This window comes from Electrona antarctica (genome assembly GCF_951216825.1).
Source record: "Electrona antarctica genome assembly, chromosome: 16".
NCBI lineage: Eukaryota > Metazoa > Chordata > Actinopteri > Myctophiformes > Myctophidae > Electrona > Electrona antarctica.
Window position 1 is genome coordinate 27603570 of NC_136797.1, and position 20626 is coordinate 27624195.

Sequence of the window (20626 nt, forward strand, 5' to 3'; positions counted from 1 at the left end):
AGATCTCACAACGGGAAAGGGAGGGGCTGGCATGGAGCCCGAGGACGTAGCACAGGCACGCAGGATGGGAGGAAACCGTTTCAACAGTAAAATTAACACTTGGGTTTGAAATGTTATTTCAATCAATCCAGCAAATTTCCAATATACATCAGCCACCAAGACAAGCAGTTGATTGCGTCATTTGTTTTTACCTGGCCTGAGTGAGTTTTTAATATTAATTTGAATAAGACAAACAAGCAAAACCATATAGTTTAGTGCACAATTATTAATAGAAGAGAACCACTAATACTAAGCTAATCAGGTGAGACTGAGATAGAATGTTTGCTTATTTGGCATAAATGTTTGCAGGCATGCAGGTCAAATAGCCATGTTGTTTTCTTTTTTTTTTTTTACATAATTTCTGGCTAAAGATTTTAATTTAGCATCTGACCTTTGTAATGCACAAGCCCTGTCACGCACACTTAACGATTTCAAGTGATACATGTTTCCTTTGAATGATTATGGATTAAAATAAAACAATTCCCTCACAGTGTGAGGCATTGTGTGATCATTATGAGCCATAATGTAACGGAAATGCTAGAGGGAAACAGAAGCCAAACGGCAGTCAGGTTAAGTGGTGTGACTCAGGGAGGGGAATGATGAATCATTCTGAGCTGTGTTCAGCGAGCCATAACTTATTTGTTGTATATAGCCACACAAAGATGAAGCATCCAACAGATCTACCCCAGTCTGAATAAAGGCTCCCCATAAGAACATATAATTCTTCTCGATATCATTCCTTTCCATTTTCACAGTTATGTTTCCAGTTGACATATTATTCAGAATTACTAATTTACTTTACTGAAGAATTTAGAAGAACAAGAAAATGATTGTGGACTGGAGGTGTTCCCTATGTCATATCATTGTATTCAAGAAAGAAATAGGAATTTCAGCCATCACTGAGCAAAAGTGACATTATTATTACAGTAGGCCTACATTAACAACCAATTTGCTCATTGACAGTTCCTGTTTGTTGTTATTCTATCAAGGCACGATATGACATTTTCAAGGTTAAATCACAGCTCGACTGTAAACATGCAAACACACAAACTCCACCCAACAGAGATATCTCTCTCTCTCTCTCTCCAATGTTGTGAAAAAATTAATGAATTGGAGGTTTTTAAGGGTGTTTGGGACTATATGAAGGTGTGCTTTTTTTCTGTAAATTATGAGGGAGTCACTTTTGTAAATTAATTGCTCTAAAAATAATAGGGGTGAGGTCCTATTTTAATTTGTAACTGTTTTTTAAAGAATATAAACAATTTCAAGAATAAAGAAGTTGTTAAAACTCTCTCTCTCTCTCTCTCTCTCTCTCTCCCTCTCTCCACCCATAAGTACTGTATATATACAACCTCCGTCTACACCCATAAGTACTGTATATATACAACCTCCGTCTACACCCATAAGTACTGTATATATACAACCTCCGTCTACACCCATAAGTACTGTATATATACAACCTCCGTCTACACCCATAAGTACTGTATATATACAACCTCCGTCTCCACCCATAAGTACTGTATATATACAACCTCCGTCTACACCCATAAGTACTGTATATATACAACCTCCGTCTACACCCATAAGTACTGTATATATACAACCTCCGTCTACACCCATAAGTACTGTATATATACAACCTCCGTCTACACCCATAAGTACTGTGTATATACAACCTCCGTCTACACCCATAAGTACTGTATACAGTATATACAACCTCCGTCTACACCCATATGCACATAGGTATACACACCTCCTCCCACTGATGTATGTATCTGATGAGTCGGGAGAGTCTCAACAGACGCAGAAGACTGAGGATCTTGGTGAAGCGCACGATGCGCAGCGCACGGGCCGTCTTGTACACCTCCGAGTCGAAGCCTTTCTCCACTATTAGAAAGATATAATCCACCGGAATGGAGGAGAGGAAGTCCACGACGAACCAGCTCTTCAGGTAGTTCATCTTGATGACCTTGGGGTCGAGGATGATCTCGGAGCTCTCCTCGTTCACGATGCCCGTCCTGAAGTTCATGACCAGGTCCACCAGGAAGATGGTGTCCGAGGCCACGTTGAAGATCAGCCAGGTGGTGGTGGTCTGCTCCGAGAAGAAGGTTATTCCCACAGGAATGATGATTAGATTCCCCATCATCATGACGAGCATTACCAAGTCCCAGTAGAACCTGCAGAGCAATTACATACATCAATATGTAAATATACAAACAATGTAAGCAACCAAACATGATCAGCATGCAACGGTGTGTAGGATTCAGAGAATAGAATTATATGACACTTTTCTCATCGTATCCTATCCTGTCCTATATTAAATTGCCCACGGTCATGTCATGTGTATCAAAGTCAAAGTCAAAGTCGTACGATTAGTCACAGACGTTACCGCAGTGAAATTTGTTCTCCGCATTTGACCCATCTCTTGGAACGGTGAGCCGCAGCGTGCGCCGACCCATTGATGCTGAGTGCCAAGCAGGGAGGCATTGGGTCCCTTTTTTACAGTCTTTGGTATGACCCGGCCGGGGATCGAACCCCGACCTCCCAGTTTCAGGGCGGACACTCTAACCACAAGGCCACTGTCTGGTATATTTAGTTTCGTTTATTTTGATCATCATCAACAACATAAGTCATTACAAATGCGACATCCCACAATTCATTTTTTGGATGATCAAAAGGGCATATACGGACCGGACCGACTTCAAACTCGGCCCCCGAGCAGTGGCATGGACTCGAGGGAGTGCGGTGCCCGCCGTCGACTAGTTTCGGATATTCACTCAGTTGTCCAGAATCGCCAAGCTAACCAATTTGTAAAAAGAGTATTTTGATAGCGATGATACTGGTAACTTAAGGACCTGTCCTAACCCCTACTTTGAGTAGATATTGAACAATTTTTTATTGAATGATATCTTTTAGGCATTTTCATTCAGCCTGGTGAAACGCCCATACGAGAAATTTTGCGGACATGTATAGATGCGGACATGGTATATAGAGCCCTGGAAGGGGGAGACCCCTCCCACTGGGAGGAGACCAAGGACAAAATGTATATATAAGGTTTAAGTGCGGTTAATGTAGGTATGTTTTGTAATAATAATCAGAATTCGACAAAGTAAGTAAAGTTTTAAAATAAATGACGGACAGATCGGTGAGATCCAATCAGGGCGTGCGCAAATCTCTGCCGCGACCCTCTCTTAACAATACCCTTTTCAGAAACCAGTAAATAAACGTACATTATGTTCCCCAAAGTCACTATACATTTAACTAAACAGACTTGAACATATTTACTTACAAACTTTGCTTCTCAAGGGCACACAGACGTGGACATCAAACTGAAGCTGCCTCCTTTCACTGTGGCTGAACTAACTGCAAAGCTGCCAGTGGTAATAATCACTTGATTGCTGAAAAGCTACACCTGGAGCTACCTGGATCATTCAAGATGGAACTTTATGCAAAGTAACAAACCATGTGCAACCCAGATTCGGCACTAACAAGGTTCTAAATTAATTTCGCTCCTATGCCACCAAAATGTGGAACGCCCTACCAACAGTCATTAAGACATGCAAATCCCTTGACTCCTTCAAAACCGCTCTCAAAGGGCACCTACGGACGGCTGCAATTCGAAACCGGCCCCCGTAAAATTTGTGGGAGGAGCCGGGGATGACAGGGTGTGCGCAAATCTCTGCCGCAACCCGCCCCTCTAGACAACACATTAGCTCAGGCTAGGGGTGTGCTAATACTGTATATCGATATCGCGATATATCACAATACTTCCTCCCGCGATATATTGTATCGTCCAGGTCCTCCCAATATCGTGATATTGATTAGTTAGTACTGTGCTACCCATTGTTGTGGACAGACAAGTTGTGGACAAGTTGCACAGTTGCAGTCAGTGTTTTACTGTTTGGAGAAGGCAAGATTCAAAACCTTGTAAGATTTAGGAATAATTCCAGATTTTTGAATTTTATGGTTATATTTTTCATTTTCAGTTACAGATATTGTGATAGATTGCTGATGAAATCTCTTGCAATATATTGAATATCGCAAGATTCACAATATATATCAAATGTATACATGACAATATCATTATCGAGGGCCTAATATCGCCACAGATATCGTATTGTGAGGTTAGAGGTACCCATATCGTCCCACCCCTACGTATATCACATGTGTACATGCATGTGCATGTGTGTTAATATACAGTAACTTACTATAAGTGTGCACACCTTTCATGTGAAATCAAAATGAAATGTTCTAACTTTGTCACTTTGCAGACACTTTTATGTGATTTCAAGAGACAATTCCGATTTCAGAGTGAAGAAGCCATATTTTGTTCAATACAGACTCCTCTCTCATGGAAAAGAGAGTGACACACTGACTGTGCTGCTCAAGTCTGATGGCTTTGAAGCACCGACAGTTCCATGCCATTTTAAAAGGGACTTTCAACCTATTTTGAGCATGAGAAAATTGTCAAAAGACTGTCAGAAACAGTGACAACAGCAGATCTAAAGGCTATATTCCTATTCATTGTACAAAGAAGTATGCAGGCAGGGCATAAGTGGTTAATAATAAGTGGAAAATGTTTACAACAATTATCCATCTATAGTGTTTGGAAAATAGGGTGGATATTTCTGGTCTTTACATTTTAGAAATCATTTTGGTTATGTTCATGATTTGATTACTGTACAGTATCTTACTAGATAAGATGAAATAATTACCACAGTCCTCTTCAACTGCTCTGCTATTGTTCAATGGCGCTTCATTTATCTCTTGTGCTACATCAGACGCCATTATCCTGCTATAAATAATCCAATTTCTTATAAATGTTTCCTGTCATTCGATTTAGCAGAAACACAATTGAAGACTGAACTTTGTTAGCCTGGCATGGCAGACTAATATCACTGCATAGATATTAGTCTGGAACTTTGGTGGCGGTTACAAACGGATTCCAACGTCACAGCAAAAAAGACTCACTCTGAATAATGGTCTCTGATTGGTCACCCACAACTCTGGGGTGAGCGAAATGTACTTCAAACTGAGGAGTGCCAGACCAATCTCCACAGGGATTTATTTTCCTGTGGCAGATCCGTCTGGTTTCCAGGCTAGAACCTTGTGAAGTGGCGTGGGTTCACAATCCTTAAGGCTCAACGTGGGGCGTGGGCAGAAGTGATGTATGATTCAAAGAGGGAAATATTACAGTGTTACCACTCACTGGATTTATTTGGGATTCTGCTAAGACTCATTTATACTAGGCTGTAAAAAATAACTGCTTTTTGGCAAGTCACACGGCCATAAGATGAAGTAAAGCTTTTAGTATGAGGTTTGTTGTCACGCGAGGGGCTTTGGTCCTCCATGATCCCTCACTTGCCTACAAGGGCGGGATGGCTTGCTCTGTCATAAGCCTAATGCCCTGGTGTTCAATATGGTTCTCAACAAAACATCCTTTTTGTATGACACCTTTTTTGCCAAAGCATACATTACATGTTTGTGTCAGTGCCCTCTGTCTTGGAATGATGAACAGAGCCAAAAGTGATTCACGGACACCCCTCTCTTTTCACAAAGTGTCCTGGCAACTGATAAGGGCCGTGGCATCCATGAATGAAAATAGATGCTTTCAAGAATCCTATCTCATGCTGAAAACTCTCCACTGACGCCATCCCTGCTGCCTGCCGCTACACTGCCTGGCTGTCTGTCTGCTGCTATGGCTGCAGAGACTGAAGTGGAATGGCTGACTGGCTGCCGCTCTGCCTAGCAGACTGGCCACCTGGTAATGGATCTGTTTGAATAAATGAAGCAGGGGCCTTGGCTTTATAAATATCCAAAGATCATGTGTCAGATAATTGTCTGCACTTCAGCTAAACGACGGTCATCTTGCTGGTTAAGAATATCTACCATAGGTATTTTTAAACCATCAGACATCGGAGGGCACTATGTGTTTCTGATATGCCCCGTAACGACTTTGTGTAAATCGCTGAATGTTACATAAAAGTATAAAACACACTACACCTCATAATATTTTTATATACCCACTCTTAATAATACAATATTTATGGGGTACTGAATAAAACCATGTTCTCAGCTCATATAATTTACTATCGAGCAGCAAATCCCATGTGTGACATCAAGACTTGCATTTGGTTCTGTGTGTAGAGGGACATATTCTGCCTCACTCAAGTCAGATGGGTATTGTGCTTCACACTGTAGCCAATTGTGTGACAGTTTGCACACTTTTAAGGATCCTTTTGCCTCTTCTCTTGGCCAAGACTTTAGTCTCAATTTGGTTTTTACTGGTTAAATAAAAGGTTCAATAAAATATTGAAAACTGTACTAAAATGGAACTAATTAAATAACTACTGACTGTATGTACTGCATGAAGAAAGTACAAGTCTACCTCCAATAGAGAAACCAGATCATATTCGAGCTAGATCATCATATCATGAACCCACTGCCAGCTCCAACAGTGCACCTACATACGTGGGTCCAGTGCCAACAATAAACAGTTAGTGCACCCAAAACCATCTCCAGATTCAACAGTACATCCAGGTGCAGATTTGGGCCAAAGTCCAGGTCCATGTCTAGCTCCATATCTACTGTGAATTATTAAGTACAAGAACAGTACACTACATCCAAGTTCAGATCCAAAACATGAAATGTATAATTCTAATATGAGCACTATCTTCTTGGTGATGTCTGGACAACCTCAACATGATGCCACCAAAAGTGATTACAACATGGAATACAAACATCAACAGATATTTCCCTCCAAATGCAGTGTTACAAGGTTATTGTATTCTGCAACAGACTTCTCTACCAGACTTTAGACATGACACTTTCATTCTGTGGTTTTACATAGACCATAATAACTAGATAGTCTCTGTAGCAGTTTACAGTTTAGCGTTAAGGATACATTGCAGCAAGGTGTGCTTATTATCAACAATAAGGTGGCAAGAACTGAAAGGCTTTAAAATTGCAAGAATTATATAGTGAAGTATTAACACTTTGCAACAGTTAAAAAATAAATGTAAATATCAAATAGTAGATTTTTTTCTGTGTCAAAATTGGTAGCATTTGAATGGGTCAAAACTTACAATATTTCAGGCCCAATCTATGCTGTAGTTCAGTGATTCTCAACCTGTGGTACGCGTATACCTTCTCGGATATGAGACAAGTTAGGGAACCCCTCTCTCTAGTGGTACGAGAAATCTTCCCGGAAATGAAAAAGGTGGGGGGGGGGGGGGGGGGGGGATTTTGTTGTTGGCTTGGTGCCAAGCACTGCCAACGATGCGTTCACGGATGACAACAAACTAAACGGTGGCAACGCAAGATGCTAATAAACAGCGCAGTTAAAATGGTGCAATCGTAGCTTAAATCAAAATGTAACTATAAAAGTGTGGAAGACAAGGAGAATATTTTGACCAGCAGCAGCTGCACGTATAGAAACTCAAGTGGTGGATGTCTCGGAGTCGGGCGGACCTACACTATTGCTCCAGTTGTTGTGGTTCCAGCACAAATTGGTGCTGTTCAAAAACAAAACAAAAAACACCAGTTAATAATTTGACGCGAAAACTGGGGTTCAACACAACTGAGTGGGGTGGAGGAGTGAAAAGGAGACGCCTGCGGTCTCCGAGGCTAGCAGAGAAGTAGACTACAGACAGTGTGGTACAGTAATGAATCAAAAAGCTTGTATAGCATGTATATTTTGAAGAATGATAGGAGGAATAGATAATGCCCAAAGGTTATCTACTGTAGAAGTGTCTGTACTCTAGTCTAGGGTTTCTGTGATACTGGCTTAGCAATGACCAAATCTTAGTCACAGTCAGACAAACTATAGTTTGTGACATAACCAATGAGGCATTTTATCCTTCATCATTTGACACCTGGCAATAGCCTGCAGGACCCATCCATGTCATTCCTATGATAGCCTGACAAAAGAAAACCACAATGAAAGACTTTTGCACTAAGACCAAAGCTTCTTCTTAACAAACAAACAAACAAACAAACAAACAAAATAAAAACATCACACCCGTGTGAAGTGAGGGGCGCTAATATATTAAAGTCTAACTCATGTTTATTAGGTGATGTAATGGTGATATAAAACAAATGGTGCCAACACAAACATTAAATGCCATTAACAATAAAGAGACAATATGACGTAACGATGGACAATATGGCGTAAATCTTCCCTTCATTGTCAATGGCGTTTTTAAAACAAACATTGAACTAAAAAGTAAAAAATAAGCCATGACAGTCCATGCTTGCAATGGGCCCTTTTTGAAATATCTATGAATAATGCATATTACTAACCTGTCATGAATCTTTAAGTAGCCACTGTTTACAAAGAATATATTGGCTATTGAGTTTCAAACGCTCATACAAAGCACACGTGGACGGTGGTGTCATTCATGGACTGATGTTACATAAGGGTTGTTCATTAGAAGATCGGATAGCCTGCATGGTTGGTTTGGTACAGAAACCATCGGTGGAAGCATTTGCCTCGACCGAAGAAAAAGGTATACTGAACACAAAATAAATTAATGTTTTATAATGATACAGTGAAGCAACGGTGCTGAACTTCTTTACAAACACTACAAAGAGTCATACCCTTCAGAAGAGGAACACGACACATTGCAAAATAAAGGGAACCACCATGTACCCTCCCTGCCTATACTACTCACGTAACAATATAAATTGCATGCTTAAGTTAAGCCTGGGTTAAGACATGGGTATATATGTATCACTCTCTAGCCACAAGCCTATATCACTGCAGGTCGAGCACATGGGTCCCTCCCTGTATAGAGCAGAGGGACGAGGGATTCCTCTGGAATGTGTTGTGTGATGGGTTGTCTTGGCACACTGAACAGAGGCCTGGCCTCTGCCAGCTCAGTGTGATTAGTGATGGTGAAACAACATCACATTTTGTATAAAAGGAATCGAGGGTCTGATTTCCTAAAGAACGTAACCCATTTAGGACTGAGTCCAGACTCTACAAAATGTCTTCTAAATCATGACAGTTTTCTGAAAAACCTATGTTTCTATATATATCAGTGGTTTTCAAACTATTTCATGTCAACTGTCAAGGACCCCCAGAGTTATATGTAATTGGCCCCTGACCCCAATCTCAAAGTATGTTGTTCCAGGGACCCCCACAGAAGCAAAGATTTGAGTTAAAAGCGTTCACAGGGAAAGAATATAATGTATATTCAAAGATTTGCACGCATTTTCACGATTTAAACAAAATAGCAGATCTACAAGCTCGTAGCGCGGCACTCTGTGCCACGCTATGAGCTTGTAGATCTGCTTGTAGGCCTATAACATAATCCTTAAAACACCAAAAGGGGTTCCGGTCCTGAAAACCAAGATTTGAAATACCCTTGGAGGTCTGTGTCCAACATCATTACTCAACAGCGTTTCTTCTGTATTCTCACAGGTCTTTCATCCTCTCTCTCACTTATTAGTCCAGCAGAATTTCAGAAACATTTGGGATTCATATAACTCTTGCCCGACAGATTAGCAGGGATCTGTTCTTTTGCTGTATCTTGTAGAAGTGGTCTAACTCCTTAAACAACCGTTTTCAGGGATTGCTAAACTTATTGACTGTTGCGTCTGTTCATACTGATCCAAGGATTGCTCACAAAACATTCTAAACACGTTTCTGTACTACTACTTTGTGTGTATGTTTAAAAAGAAATCACACCCGTGTGAAGTGAGGGGCGCTCTTATCATCATGCATCATCTCATTCCGGCCAATCACAATTTGTGTCCTCACTTTTCCATCTTCAATTTTCTGCCCTCACTTTTATCTTCAATATAGGACTACTTTGCTCAGCCAATCAAATCATTGCTATGGGGTGATCAGCCAATCACAGGCCAGTGATTGTTTTCACACAAACCCGGAAAGTTGGGCATAGGACTAAAAAATCACACCCGTGTGAACTGAGTGGTGTAAGGTCTTATATAGACTGATCAGCTGTAGTCTGACGTAATGTCTGACGTAATGAAATCACACCCGTGTGAACTGGGTGACCATAGCAACCATGCTCATTTTTGAGTGGTGTAAACCACTCCTACAACTGGCTTTGTTATTGAGTGGTGTAAACCACTCCTACAACTGGCTTTGTTAGTTTGTCTGTCTGTCTGTTCGTACCAAAAAATGAGCATGGTTGCTATGGTCACCCAGTTCACACGGGTGTGATTTCATTACGTCAGACATTACGTCAGACCACAGCTGATCAATCTATATAAGACCTTACACCACTCAGTTCACACGGGTGTGATTTTTTTTGGTACGGACAGACACGTAAACTAACAAAGCCAGTTGTAGGAGTGGTTTACACCACTCAAAAAAGAGTGTGTGTGTGTGTGTGTGTGTGTGTGTGTGTGTGTGTGTGTGTGTGTGTGTGTGTGTGTGTGTGTGTGTGTGTGTGTGTGTGTGTGTGTGTGTGTGTGTGTGTGTGTGTGTGAGAGAGAGATTCTTATGTTCTTATTCAGCCTACAGTCTTGCATTGGTTGCATGGATATGTAGCCTAATTGTTTTGTTATTGATTGGCTATCACAAATAAAATAGCCCACAACAGATGCCCTGGGGAACATTAGTGTTTATCAATTAAACATAGTTTCTGAATGGGAGATTGGATTTTGAAGATGTGGCACACACGTAGCCTACACACACACACACATATGCACTTCATGCGCGCATGCCTACACACACGCGCGCACACGCATGTGCACACACACACGCAGATCCTCTTTACACAGTAAAATGCAAACACACACACGCAGATCCACACACACACACACACGCAGATCCACACACACGTGCAGATCCATCCACACACACACACACACACACACACACACACACACACACACACACACACACACACACACACACACACACACACACACACACACACACACACACACACACACACACACACACACACACACACTTTAAAATGCTCAGTGTTCATCTATATCTCCAATAATGGGTGCTCAGTGTTCAAATAATTTCTATATCTCCAATAATGGCTATGGGTCTAGTTGGGTCTATTTGTACACTCCGAGTTAAATTAACATTGAGTATTTCACATTGCAGTTCAAGTTAGGATCCAGCTGGCATTGCCTATAGTGGTCCTCAAAGTGGGGTCCAGGGACCACCATAGGGTCCCTTGAGGGGGTTGCAAATGGACCCGTTACAGGTCTGTTCCTATGAGAGTTATGGGGGTCTTTGGAATGGAAAAGTTTGAGAACCACAAGTCTGGCTGCAGGGAGACACTGTACTGTATCAGGCTGGATAGAGGTTCAGCACCATGGACAGCGCCGTGTTAAGGCAACGTGTAGCATGGTGATGGGAGATCAAACGGAAAACGGGGAGTTGATTGCCAGTTGCCACAGTCAAGCTGCGTGTCAGGGGACACCGGTGGAACCAGACAGCACCAGCTGAGACGCTTAATTGGTGAATTGGTGAACTGTAAACAGGCAGCTTGTGGAGAACCGGCCTCGCCTATACACAACAAGTCCTTCATGTTGTTCATTTCTCTGTGCGTGCCCATAATGTAGAAGTAAGGTATAAGGATAAGTTGTCAATGAATGAACACTGAGGATGTTTAGGCTACCCGTTTCAGTTCCTTTAGGTGCTTTAGTACGATTTGGACGATGCGCATTAGGCTAAGCACGTTTTTGCGCACGGTGAAATAATGACAGACTGTACAGACAGACCAACTAAAAACAAACAGATGTCATGTCGCATTCCAATTTCAGACGACTCTCTCTATATATTGGCTACAGATATTCTTCTATGCGGTCCATTTGAAACGCATTCCATCACATTTCCACAGCAGTCACGTTGTGGCTTTCCAAAACACCAATTTTTAATGTGTCATTTTGGCCAATAGATTAGATCAGTGGGCCTTGAATTATTATGTGGTAGCCTTTTTTCACTCGTTCTTTCGGGAAAACGATGGCCAAATTCACATTATATATAAGTTGATCCTTTATGTCTCGCATTTACCGCATTATATCAGTTTCGCACCGATGCTTGCCGTCTCATCCACGCCTACAGTAGGCTATAACGAAGTGTTTACATCCGTGGTGCTATAGAATGGTAATGTGTGGTCATGTTATTCGCACAGCCATGGCAGGTGTCGCCTCTCGGAAACCGCATATGTCGCAATGACGACCATGACACAGGATAATTGCTGTTATGGTGGAACAATTGTGTGTGTGTGTGTGTGTGTGTGTGTGTGTGTGTGTGTGTGTGTGTGGCGCGGCGCGCACGCGCGCGCAAGGCATGACATTCACCATCCCTTTTCCAAGGGCACCTCAGTGCAGCACCGTAACAGCATGCTCCTCCCTAATATTATAAAATACACTGCAATTAAAAACATTGCACTCAAATGCTGCTGATATAGTGATGCCATCATCAGCCCCGCGGTAATTGCCTATATGCAAGGCGAGATTAGCATATGCGCTTCGGGGCAGGCATTGCGTGCGCCCTGCGAGCGCGCGTGTGCGTGTGCGTGTGCGTGTGTGTGTGTGTGTGTGTGTGTGTGTGTGTGTGTGTGTGTGTGTGTGTGTGTCGTGTGTGTCGTGCGTGTCGTGCGTGCGTTGTGCCTTGCGGATCTGAGTGTGACGGGAGGGGAGAAGGGGAAGGAAAATAACATGACTTCCAATCCCTCTTACCTAAAATCGCTATATGGATGAATAATCCAGTATCCTGCCGTTTGAACCCTCTCCTGTTCTTTCTCCACGGCTTTCTGGCTGCCGAACATTCGCAAGGAGAACTTATTGACTCCAGGCTGCATCATGGCTCCAAATTGCCGCTGCATAAAGGTTCGGTTGGCCCCGTCCAGGTCGTCAAACCCTACCATGGCTTCTGCTTCTCGCTCCCCCTTGAAGCCCACAGAATTGCCGTGGTCCTTGTTGCTGATGCTCCCGCTCCCCATGTTATTCTTCTGTATCGAGTCTTGCCTCTGAAACACGTTATTCCCGTCCGCCTTTTCCTCCTTGTTGCTGGAGAACGAATTGGATTTGGCTTCCATGGTTTGTTTTTTTGATTTATTTTCCCTTTTGTTTAGTTGTTTTTTTTATGAAAACGTGCTGTCTCCTGGTCGGGAGGACAGGCTACGCGCAAAACTCAGGAGGAGGACCCGACGCGAGCGCTCCTGTTTCATTTGGTGTCCTTCAAACTGGCCCAGCTCCTTTGCCTTCAGTGCGAATGCTGCAAACTGAGAACACGGTGCTTGTGAACCTGCTGCTGGATCGGGTTGCTGGGGTTACCGCCATCTACCGACCGACCCGATTTACCGTCCAAACCCGCCCGCCCGCTGCCTGCCAGTACCAACCATGCCTCATCCCGCTCGCACGGCACTGCGGTTTAACTGGCACATGCTCGTGCACCTTATTTCCATAATGTGGCTCATGATAGCCCCCTTCCTCCTCGCGTCATACCCCGTCTCTTCTCTCCTCTGTCATCACACTTTCTCACATGACAGGAAGAGACAAATGTTGTGTTGTGTGTAGTTGATTGAATGCCATTCAGTGCCACCATTATAATAAATTAATAGTGGCTATATTATAGCCTATATATTGAGGTCTAACGAGGGAAATGTCTCACAATGTTCTCACATGTCTTCTTATAATTATAAGTATTATACTCACATTTTGGTTGCTTTATTGTTCATGAGATTTATTTGGGGGATATTCTTTTAGCCCATGCTAAAATCCTTAACATTTCAGTGCAGTTTCCTGCAAAGGCAATTTGAATAGTCTATACAAGAAGGGATTGGGATTATTATTATTTTTTAAAAGATTTGTTTTTGGCTTTTCTGCCTTTATTGATAGTAGGCCTATATCAAGTGAAGATGGACAGGAAAGAGGGAGAGAGAGAAGGGAAGGGAAGGGGAGAGACATGCAGCAAAGGTCGTCATGAACGGGACTCAAACATGCAACATGCTGCCAATTGCCAAAACCTATATGTGGCATGCACCTGAACCACTTGGCCAGCGGACGCCATAGGGAACATTATTGTATCTGTGATATGAGTTTATAGGATGCACTAAGGATCACAGATATGCTATAGTGTATGTAGCCTATTAACAGAAATCTTGAATATAAATCATGTTGAATTTAATCCCTGTGTTATAGAGATGGTTTTAACATGAACTATCCATTACTCTGTGTACCAAGTCTGTGTTTTTGTGATTAACATGCGTAGTTCTGAGTTCATGGATTGATGTGTGGTGTGTGTGTGTGTGTGTGCACTGCTCAAATAAAACCTTTAAACCACAACAGTTTGAACCATGAATCTGTTCATTCTGTTGGATTGAACAATCCAACACTATTAGCCCCTCACCCCTCCCCTAATGTTATACTCTTGGACCAGGGCTGGACTGGGACAAAAATTCGGCCCGGACATTTTCGCGGAATTTGGCCCAGACTGGCCCACCACAACCAACGCGCATAGATACTCTACTGACTTTTCGGGCCGAGGCCCATATACAAATACTTGAAATACAAGCCCTTAACACCACCACATTTATGGTAGAATATAAATGATACACAACCAACAGACAACTAATTTAACATTTGGCCCACAGACGGACCCACCAGAGGGTCGGCCCACCAGGCATATGCCTGGTACGTCCTGTGGCCCCACAAATGAGACGTAGCTTGCGGAGTTAGTTCAGTCAGTCACACTCAAGGGAGTTCATGCCGTGCTCAAAGGCGCATTCTATACTCAAGGGGTTAACATGCTGCATTACTATGTGGGTATATTCAGTGTGTGCAAGACCCTCATGTCATTCGCTGATGTGGCAGTCAGCTGACCAATTGGGCGGGCTACTTAAGCTCACTAGTCTGCATGCTCTTCCTGCCTTCCTTCTGCTATGGTTCCTGGTTGTTATGTGATGTTTGCTCCCACCACCACCACCCCAGCACCACCGGTGTAGCCTGGCTAATAAGCCAGACTCAAATCACACTGTCGTGTGGTATTTGAGTCTGGAGATGCTGTGTATGGATCTTGTTTCCCGGGGGGCGGGTTCAAACATTTTCTCTTTGACGCAATTGGTCAGAGCTACTGTCAGTCAAAGGTCTCAAGCGTTGAACGTCACTGTACCAAAGCCCGCCCATATTGCATACCGTGTCCCGATTGGCCACACCAGTTCTCTGGTGTAGGAAATGGGCGTACAATTGAGCCTCTCCAGACCGTAATCCGCCGGCAGGCAATTTCTTTTTGCCAACGGCTGATTCGGTCTGGCTTATTAGCCAGGCTACCACCGGTGGGCTCTGCTATTTATGCTCCCCATGGGGGGGTTATTGTATATCTATCTCCCTGCTCTTAATGTTTTATGTTGTTGCTTAATCTTGCCGAGCAGGGAGAAATCCAGCAGAGCCGAACGCCAAGTCAAATATCATATGCACACTCAATACTCATTCTGTAATAAATATTGGTAAATCATTCGTGAGTTGTCTGACTGAACTTAATTAAAGGGAAATGTGTCTGAAAATTGTGACTCTTGTGATCAAACCCACATATTGACACATCAACTAAAACTGGTTCAAGATAGAGAGGGATCTATAGAAAACAAGACAACTTGGTTTGAAGAAGATGAGAAATAGAGAATGACACAAAGAATAATGATGTGATGAGTGATGTAATGTAATGCAATGAAGAAGAAAAAATAGGATGGAGGAGAGATATAAAGGGAGGGTGTTGTGAAGAGGACAAATGAACAATTATGGAGAGTAAGGTGGAAAACATTATGTACTTGGGGGCTGTCACTGGACAAAGGCTGGAGAGAGAGAGGGGGGGGGGGGGATGAGAGAGAGCGAGAGAGAATGAGAGAGAGAGAGAGAGAGAGAGAGAGAGAGAGAGAGAGAGAGAGAGAGAGAGGGAATAGATCCTGACTCATCCTCAGGGACACCCCAGCTCAGGCTTGCCCTATGGCAGTGATTCCATCCCTGCACGACACAACACGACACGACACACCACCACACCACAGTATAGAACACAACACAACAAAATAGGTTACTGTACAACTCAACAACCCTGTGTGCCCGTGGGAAATCAGGACAGCAACACACAGATGCTAAACTCCCTATAGAATAGAAAACAAGAACCTAGTACTGTATGGCTGGAACATGTATATGAAACATGGGGGCTTTATACTGTCATTTGAAACGCAAGTGCGGGAAGCAGTATCACGCAGCCGATGCAACTTCACCCTGTGATGTTTGGTTGTACCAGTTCATTAGAACGTCCATGCTAAATGGAACCAAAGGCCTGGATACTGTGCTTGTCGGCCATGTCTGTGCAAGTAGTGCCAGGGCTGGTGTCCTCTCTGCTTGATTGGCTGCTGAGCACACCAGTGGTGGAAACATATATTGAGGCTGCACAAGTTCACCCAAACTCATCAAATCATAATATGAGAGTTAACAGGACATGCAACCGTCTTTAAAATCAAATTATTTATGAATTATTATTTAAATCTACAACAGAACCAGCGGGATTGCTCAGGCAACATTGTGACGTCAATTAATAACGCATGTCAGAGACTTCTAAAAATAGATCTAATAAATACTCTGGTCAAGGAGGAGGGAAGGCATGAAACCAGAATAAATCATTACCATCAGCTAGCTATGGTAGTATTGTAACACAAATGAGCTGATCTCAGTTGGAGAAACAGAACCATATGGAGATATCCAGAAAATGGTTAGGCGAATATCCTGCTTCCTGCAAGGTAAAATGTGTTTTTTATTTGCCTGAATCTTCCATTGGCCTGCTGAAATTGCAGTGTGTCTATAAGATTACATCCAGTCATCTCTGCTTACAGTCAATACCTCATCTAGACATGAAATATTACATGCCTCCCAATGCCAGCCATCGCTAATGCCACAAATAGCATCATCCAGCTTCAGCATGGCATATTGTGTTACAATGCCCCCCTTTGCCTCTTGTCATTTTCTGCAAGTCATTCAATGTATAGCCACTAGCCAGACTAGAGTTCAGTCTCAGAAAGACAGGAATTGTTCCCAATGACAATCTTGGGAAGTGTTCACTTGAAAAGGCCTATGTAGTATTTCAGTCCATTATGAGATACAGCAAGCATTTTAGATGTGTCTTTCAAATTAAATAATATAAACTTGAATTCCTAAGTTGAACCCATTACCGCTTCAGATTGCTTATACCTGTAGTTACTTAGTTGACTGGATTCCCAAGGGCTCTATCCTACACTAACTACGAACCATAAAATTGTATGTCTGACTGCTATTGACCACCATTTATGTCTGTGTGTTGGTGAGTTGAACCAATGAAAAGTATTAAAAGGCGCTTAGAAAAAACCTCCTCACTCCCTATTGTACTGTTGCTGTCAGACAGAAACTTGAAAATAGCAGTCACAATGTTACAAGTTATATACAACTTGTATATAAGCTGCTTTTGACCACTAGCAATAATAGTGTTCCATTTGAAAAAGATGGTTCAAACCTGTGTAGTGGTGTGGAATAAGCGCTCAAGGTAATTTTTTCTTTCTTTTTCATCTTCTCATGATATATAACGATGTTCAGAGCTCTTCAATATAATTGTTTGTCAAGCAACAGGGCAGTGTTGTGACTATACGCTTTTTCGCGGACAAAAATGAAGCTATGATGACTAAAACTAAGACTAATATAATGACAATTTCGTCAACACATATAATCTAAACTAAATGTTAGGGAGGGACTATAGGAGAAGACAGAAGAGACTGATACAATTAAAATATCTAAATATTGAATCAAGCAACTTAAAAACGTTCCGGGGTGCACACAAAATCCAGAGTACATTTTAACATAACCCCAAACCAAAGGTGTTCTAAAGTGAAATAATAACCCTTTACATTTAAAAGCAACTAACTAACTACTCTAGTACTTCAGTAATTATTTTGACTGAGCAACTTTCACTAGCAGTCGAGTATTGTGTGACCAAAAGTATCTACAGTATCTCTGACTCTCATCTAGCCCATTTTGACCTGAGATCAGATTCTAAAAATGTCTTCTACATCCTGACAGTTTTCTGAAAAAGCTCTGTTTCTACGTCAGTTGTTCTTTGATTTTTCAAAAATAGCAGACCTACAAGCTCATAGCGCGCCACTCGGTGGCACGCTATGAGCTTGTAGATCTGCTATTTTTCAATAGCTAAAGCATAACATAATGCTAACACCAAAAGGGGTTCCCGCCCAAAATGGGCTAGACAGTAGATACAGTATCTACTGTACAGTACTTTGACCACCACTGACAACGGACAAAGGAAATTGGAGCCAGCGTGTGCAAATTGGGTGTCTATGGATACGTGGTTGGTCTATTTCATCTCAACAACTCTGCTTGAATAACAAGCCACTGTTATTTGAGTTGTGTCACTTGTATGTACTGTACAAGTTACAACTCAACCCCCAGTGTCAATGTCAACCAGATGCTCAATGAAATTAACATGCAAAATGCCGTAGTGTTGTTGAGGAGAGGGATGACCGCAAAAGCATTAGTTATATCAGTTATTATGTGCATGTTATTATGTGCATCTGTGTAATCACTGGAGTCTCGTACTTGTTGTCTTACTTGTAGCCTCAAGTAAGATATAAAATGGCCAGGAACACCACATACATTGACAGGGAAATAAAAACACCCACAATTTTATGAAATTGATAAACATATATTTTGGGCGGGAACCCCTTTTGGTGTTAGCATTATGTTATGCTTTAGCTATTGAAAAATAGCAGATCTACAAGCTCATAGCTACAAGCTTGTAGATCTGCTATTTTTGAAAAATCAAAGAACGACTGACATAGAAACATAGCTTTTTCAGAAAACTGTCAGGATGTAGAAGACATTTTTAGAATCTGATCTCAGGTCAAAATGGGTTAAATACCCTGTCATGACAAAAGTTTAAAAAGCATGCACATCCAACACACATTGATTCACATTGACAGGGTTTCTATTGTGTGGGCTCACGCTACGTTCGCAGTAAATGCCTTTCGACACAACTCACAGTGGAATGGTTTAAAGCCTGTGGGCCCTATTTTTGCTGGTGCTTTACCCCTTATCCCTTATCCACTGAGGAAAATAGGGTCCTGTGTGCACAAGGCTGTGAGCTTGTAAACTGCTAGGGCGACTAAAAGACTTCCCACACTGGTCACCTTCATGGGGTTTTTCTCCTGAACAACACATCTGGTGTTCTTGTAAGCTGCATAAAGTAGTGAAGCTTTTTCCACACTGATCACAATAAAAAGGTATATGTGAAATCTCTGGTGGACATTCAGGTGGTCATTGCTCCTGAAACTTTGGCCATAAAGTTCACACTGGTACTCCTTCCCTGTGTGGATGCGCTGATGAACCTCGAGAGCAACTTTTGAACAAAACCTGTCCCACATAAATCACAACAGGGGTTTATCTCCTGTGTGAATTCTCTGGTGTTTTATTTTAAGCAGACGTCCTCCTGAATGAAATTTTGTCCACAATGGTGACAATTATAGGGTTTCTCTCCATTGTGAACGCGCCATCGGAATTATGAGCGGATCCCAGCAGGAATTATGTAAGATATATTGAAGCGAGCCGTCTGTTTTTGTAACCCCAGTAATATAGCCTACAAAATGGGACGACCGGGGTCCATTTCTTTACACTCCCGAAGTAAAATTAACACTGCATTGGAGGTGTCCCTGTTTGCATGTAGCAACATTTCGACAAGTAAAATAACCTGCATTGATTGTTTTATGCTACATTTCATTTGTACAGCACTATAGTAGCCCAAACACACAATCATCACCTACTGTAAATCAATTGGTTTTTTTTAAAGCAGATCTCTAAGGTGGTGGTGATGATGATAAAACAAAGTCTTGTTAACACAATACTGCCCAGCCCTCCAGGCCAGAGTGTGGCGCCAGTGCCACCAAAATCAGTGTAATAAGCATAGAAAACGGGTCACTTCCGCCCACGCCAGAAGTGATGTAGTGTTGTGTCTGTAGGGTGAGCCTAGGGAATGGACGGTCCATATCATACCCATACTAGCATGAAGCGGCGAAGATCAGCACGGCTTGGATTAACGTTTTTCTTTCTTTTCAAAATCTTTTTATTCAGGTTTTTCGACAGTAGCCCAGGGGCAAGTATTAGACAGACATATAAAATATAAAAATAAAACTCAATCCCCTATCCCACCCTCCCCCCACCCACAATCCCAAGGATAGTCGGAACAGTCTGGAGGAAATAAAATAAATATATATATATATATATATACACACACACATACACAAAATACATGCATACATAATTACAAAAAATAAAAATATGGATTAACGTTTTAAGGTAAATACATATTTTTTAATAATGTTTAATCAAATCTCGTGTTTCTCGTGGATGGCCCAGGTGACCTTAATAATACCTTTCCACGAGAGATCTCGAGGATAGCACGGATTGGGTAACACAATTCCTGCTACTATATATCATTTGTGAGTAATGCTGAGCATTAAAATTAGAAGAATTAGAAGTAATAGCTGATTTTACAGTTGGGTGAAAATAGCCGATTAAATGACTTGTTTTTGAGTGGTGCAACCACTCCAAGGAACAG

At 42.1% G+C, this 20626-nt stretch overlaps 1 protein-coding gene across 3 annotated transcripts in view; it reads right to left on the reverse strand.

Annotated features, from left to right (window-relative positions):
• hcn1 (hyperpolarization activated cyclic nucleotide-gated potassium channel 1) overlaps nt 1–20626 on the reverse strand; it is a gene marked incomplete at its 5' end in the record, with an annotated part of 148940 nt that overhangs the window by 91724 nt on the left and 36590 nt on the right. For 2 of the 3 annotated variants that reach the window (XM_079524950.1, XM_079524949.1), the window contains one exon: nt 1793–2216. In XM_079524950.1, the coding sequence (XP_079381076.1) occupies nt 1793–2197 (405 nt within the window). Of the gene's footprint in view, nt 1–1792; nt 2217–12717; nt 13077–20626 lie in introns of those variants that run through there. The other variant, XM_079524948.1, reaches the window with a different exon arrangement.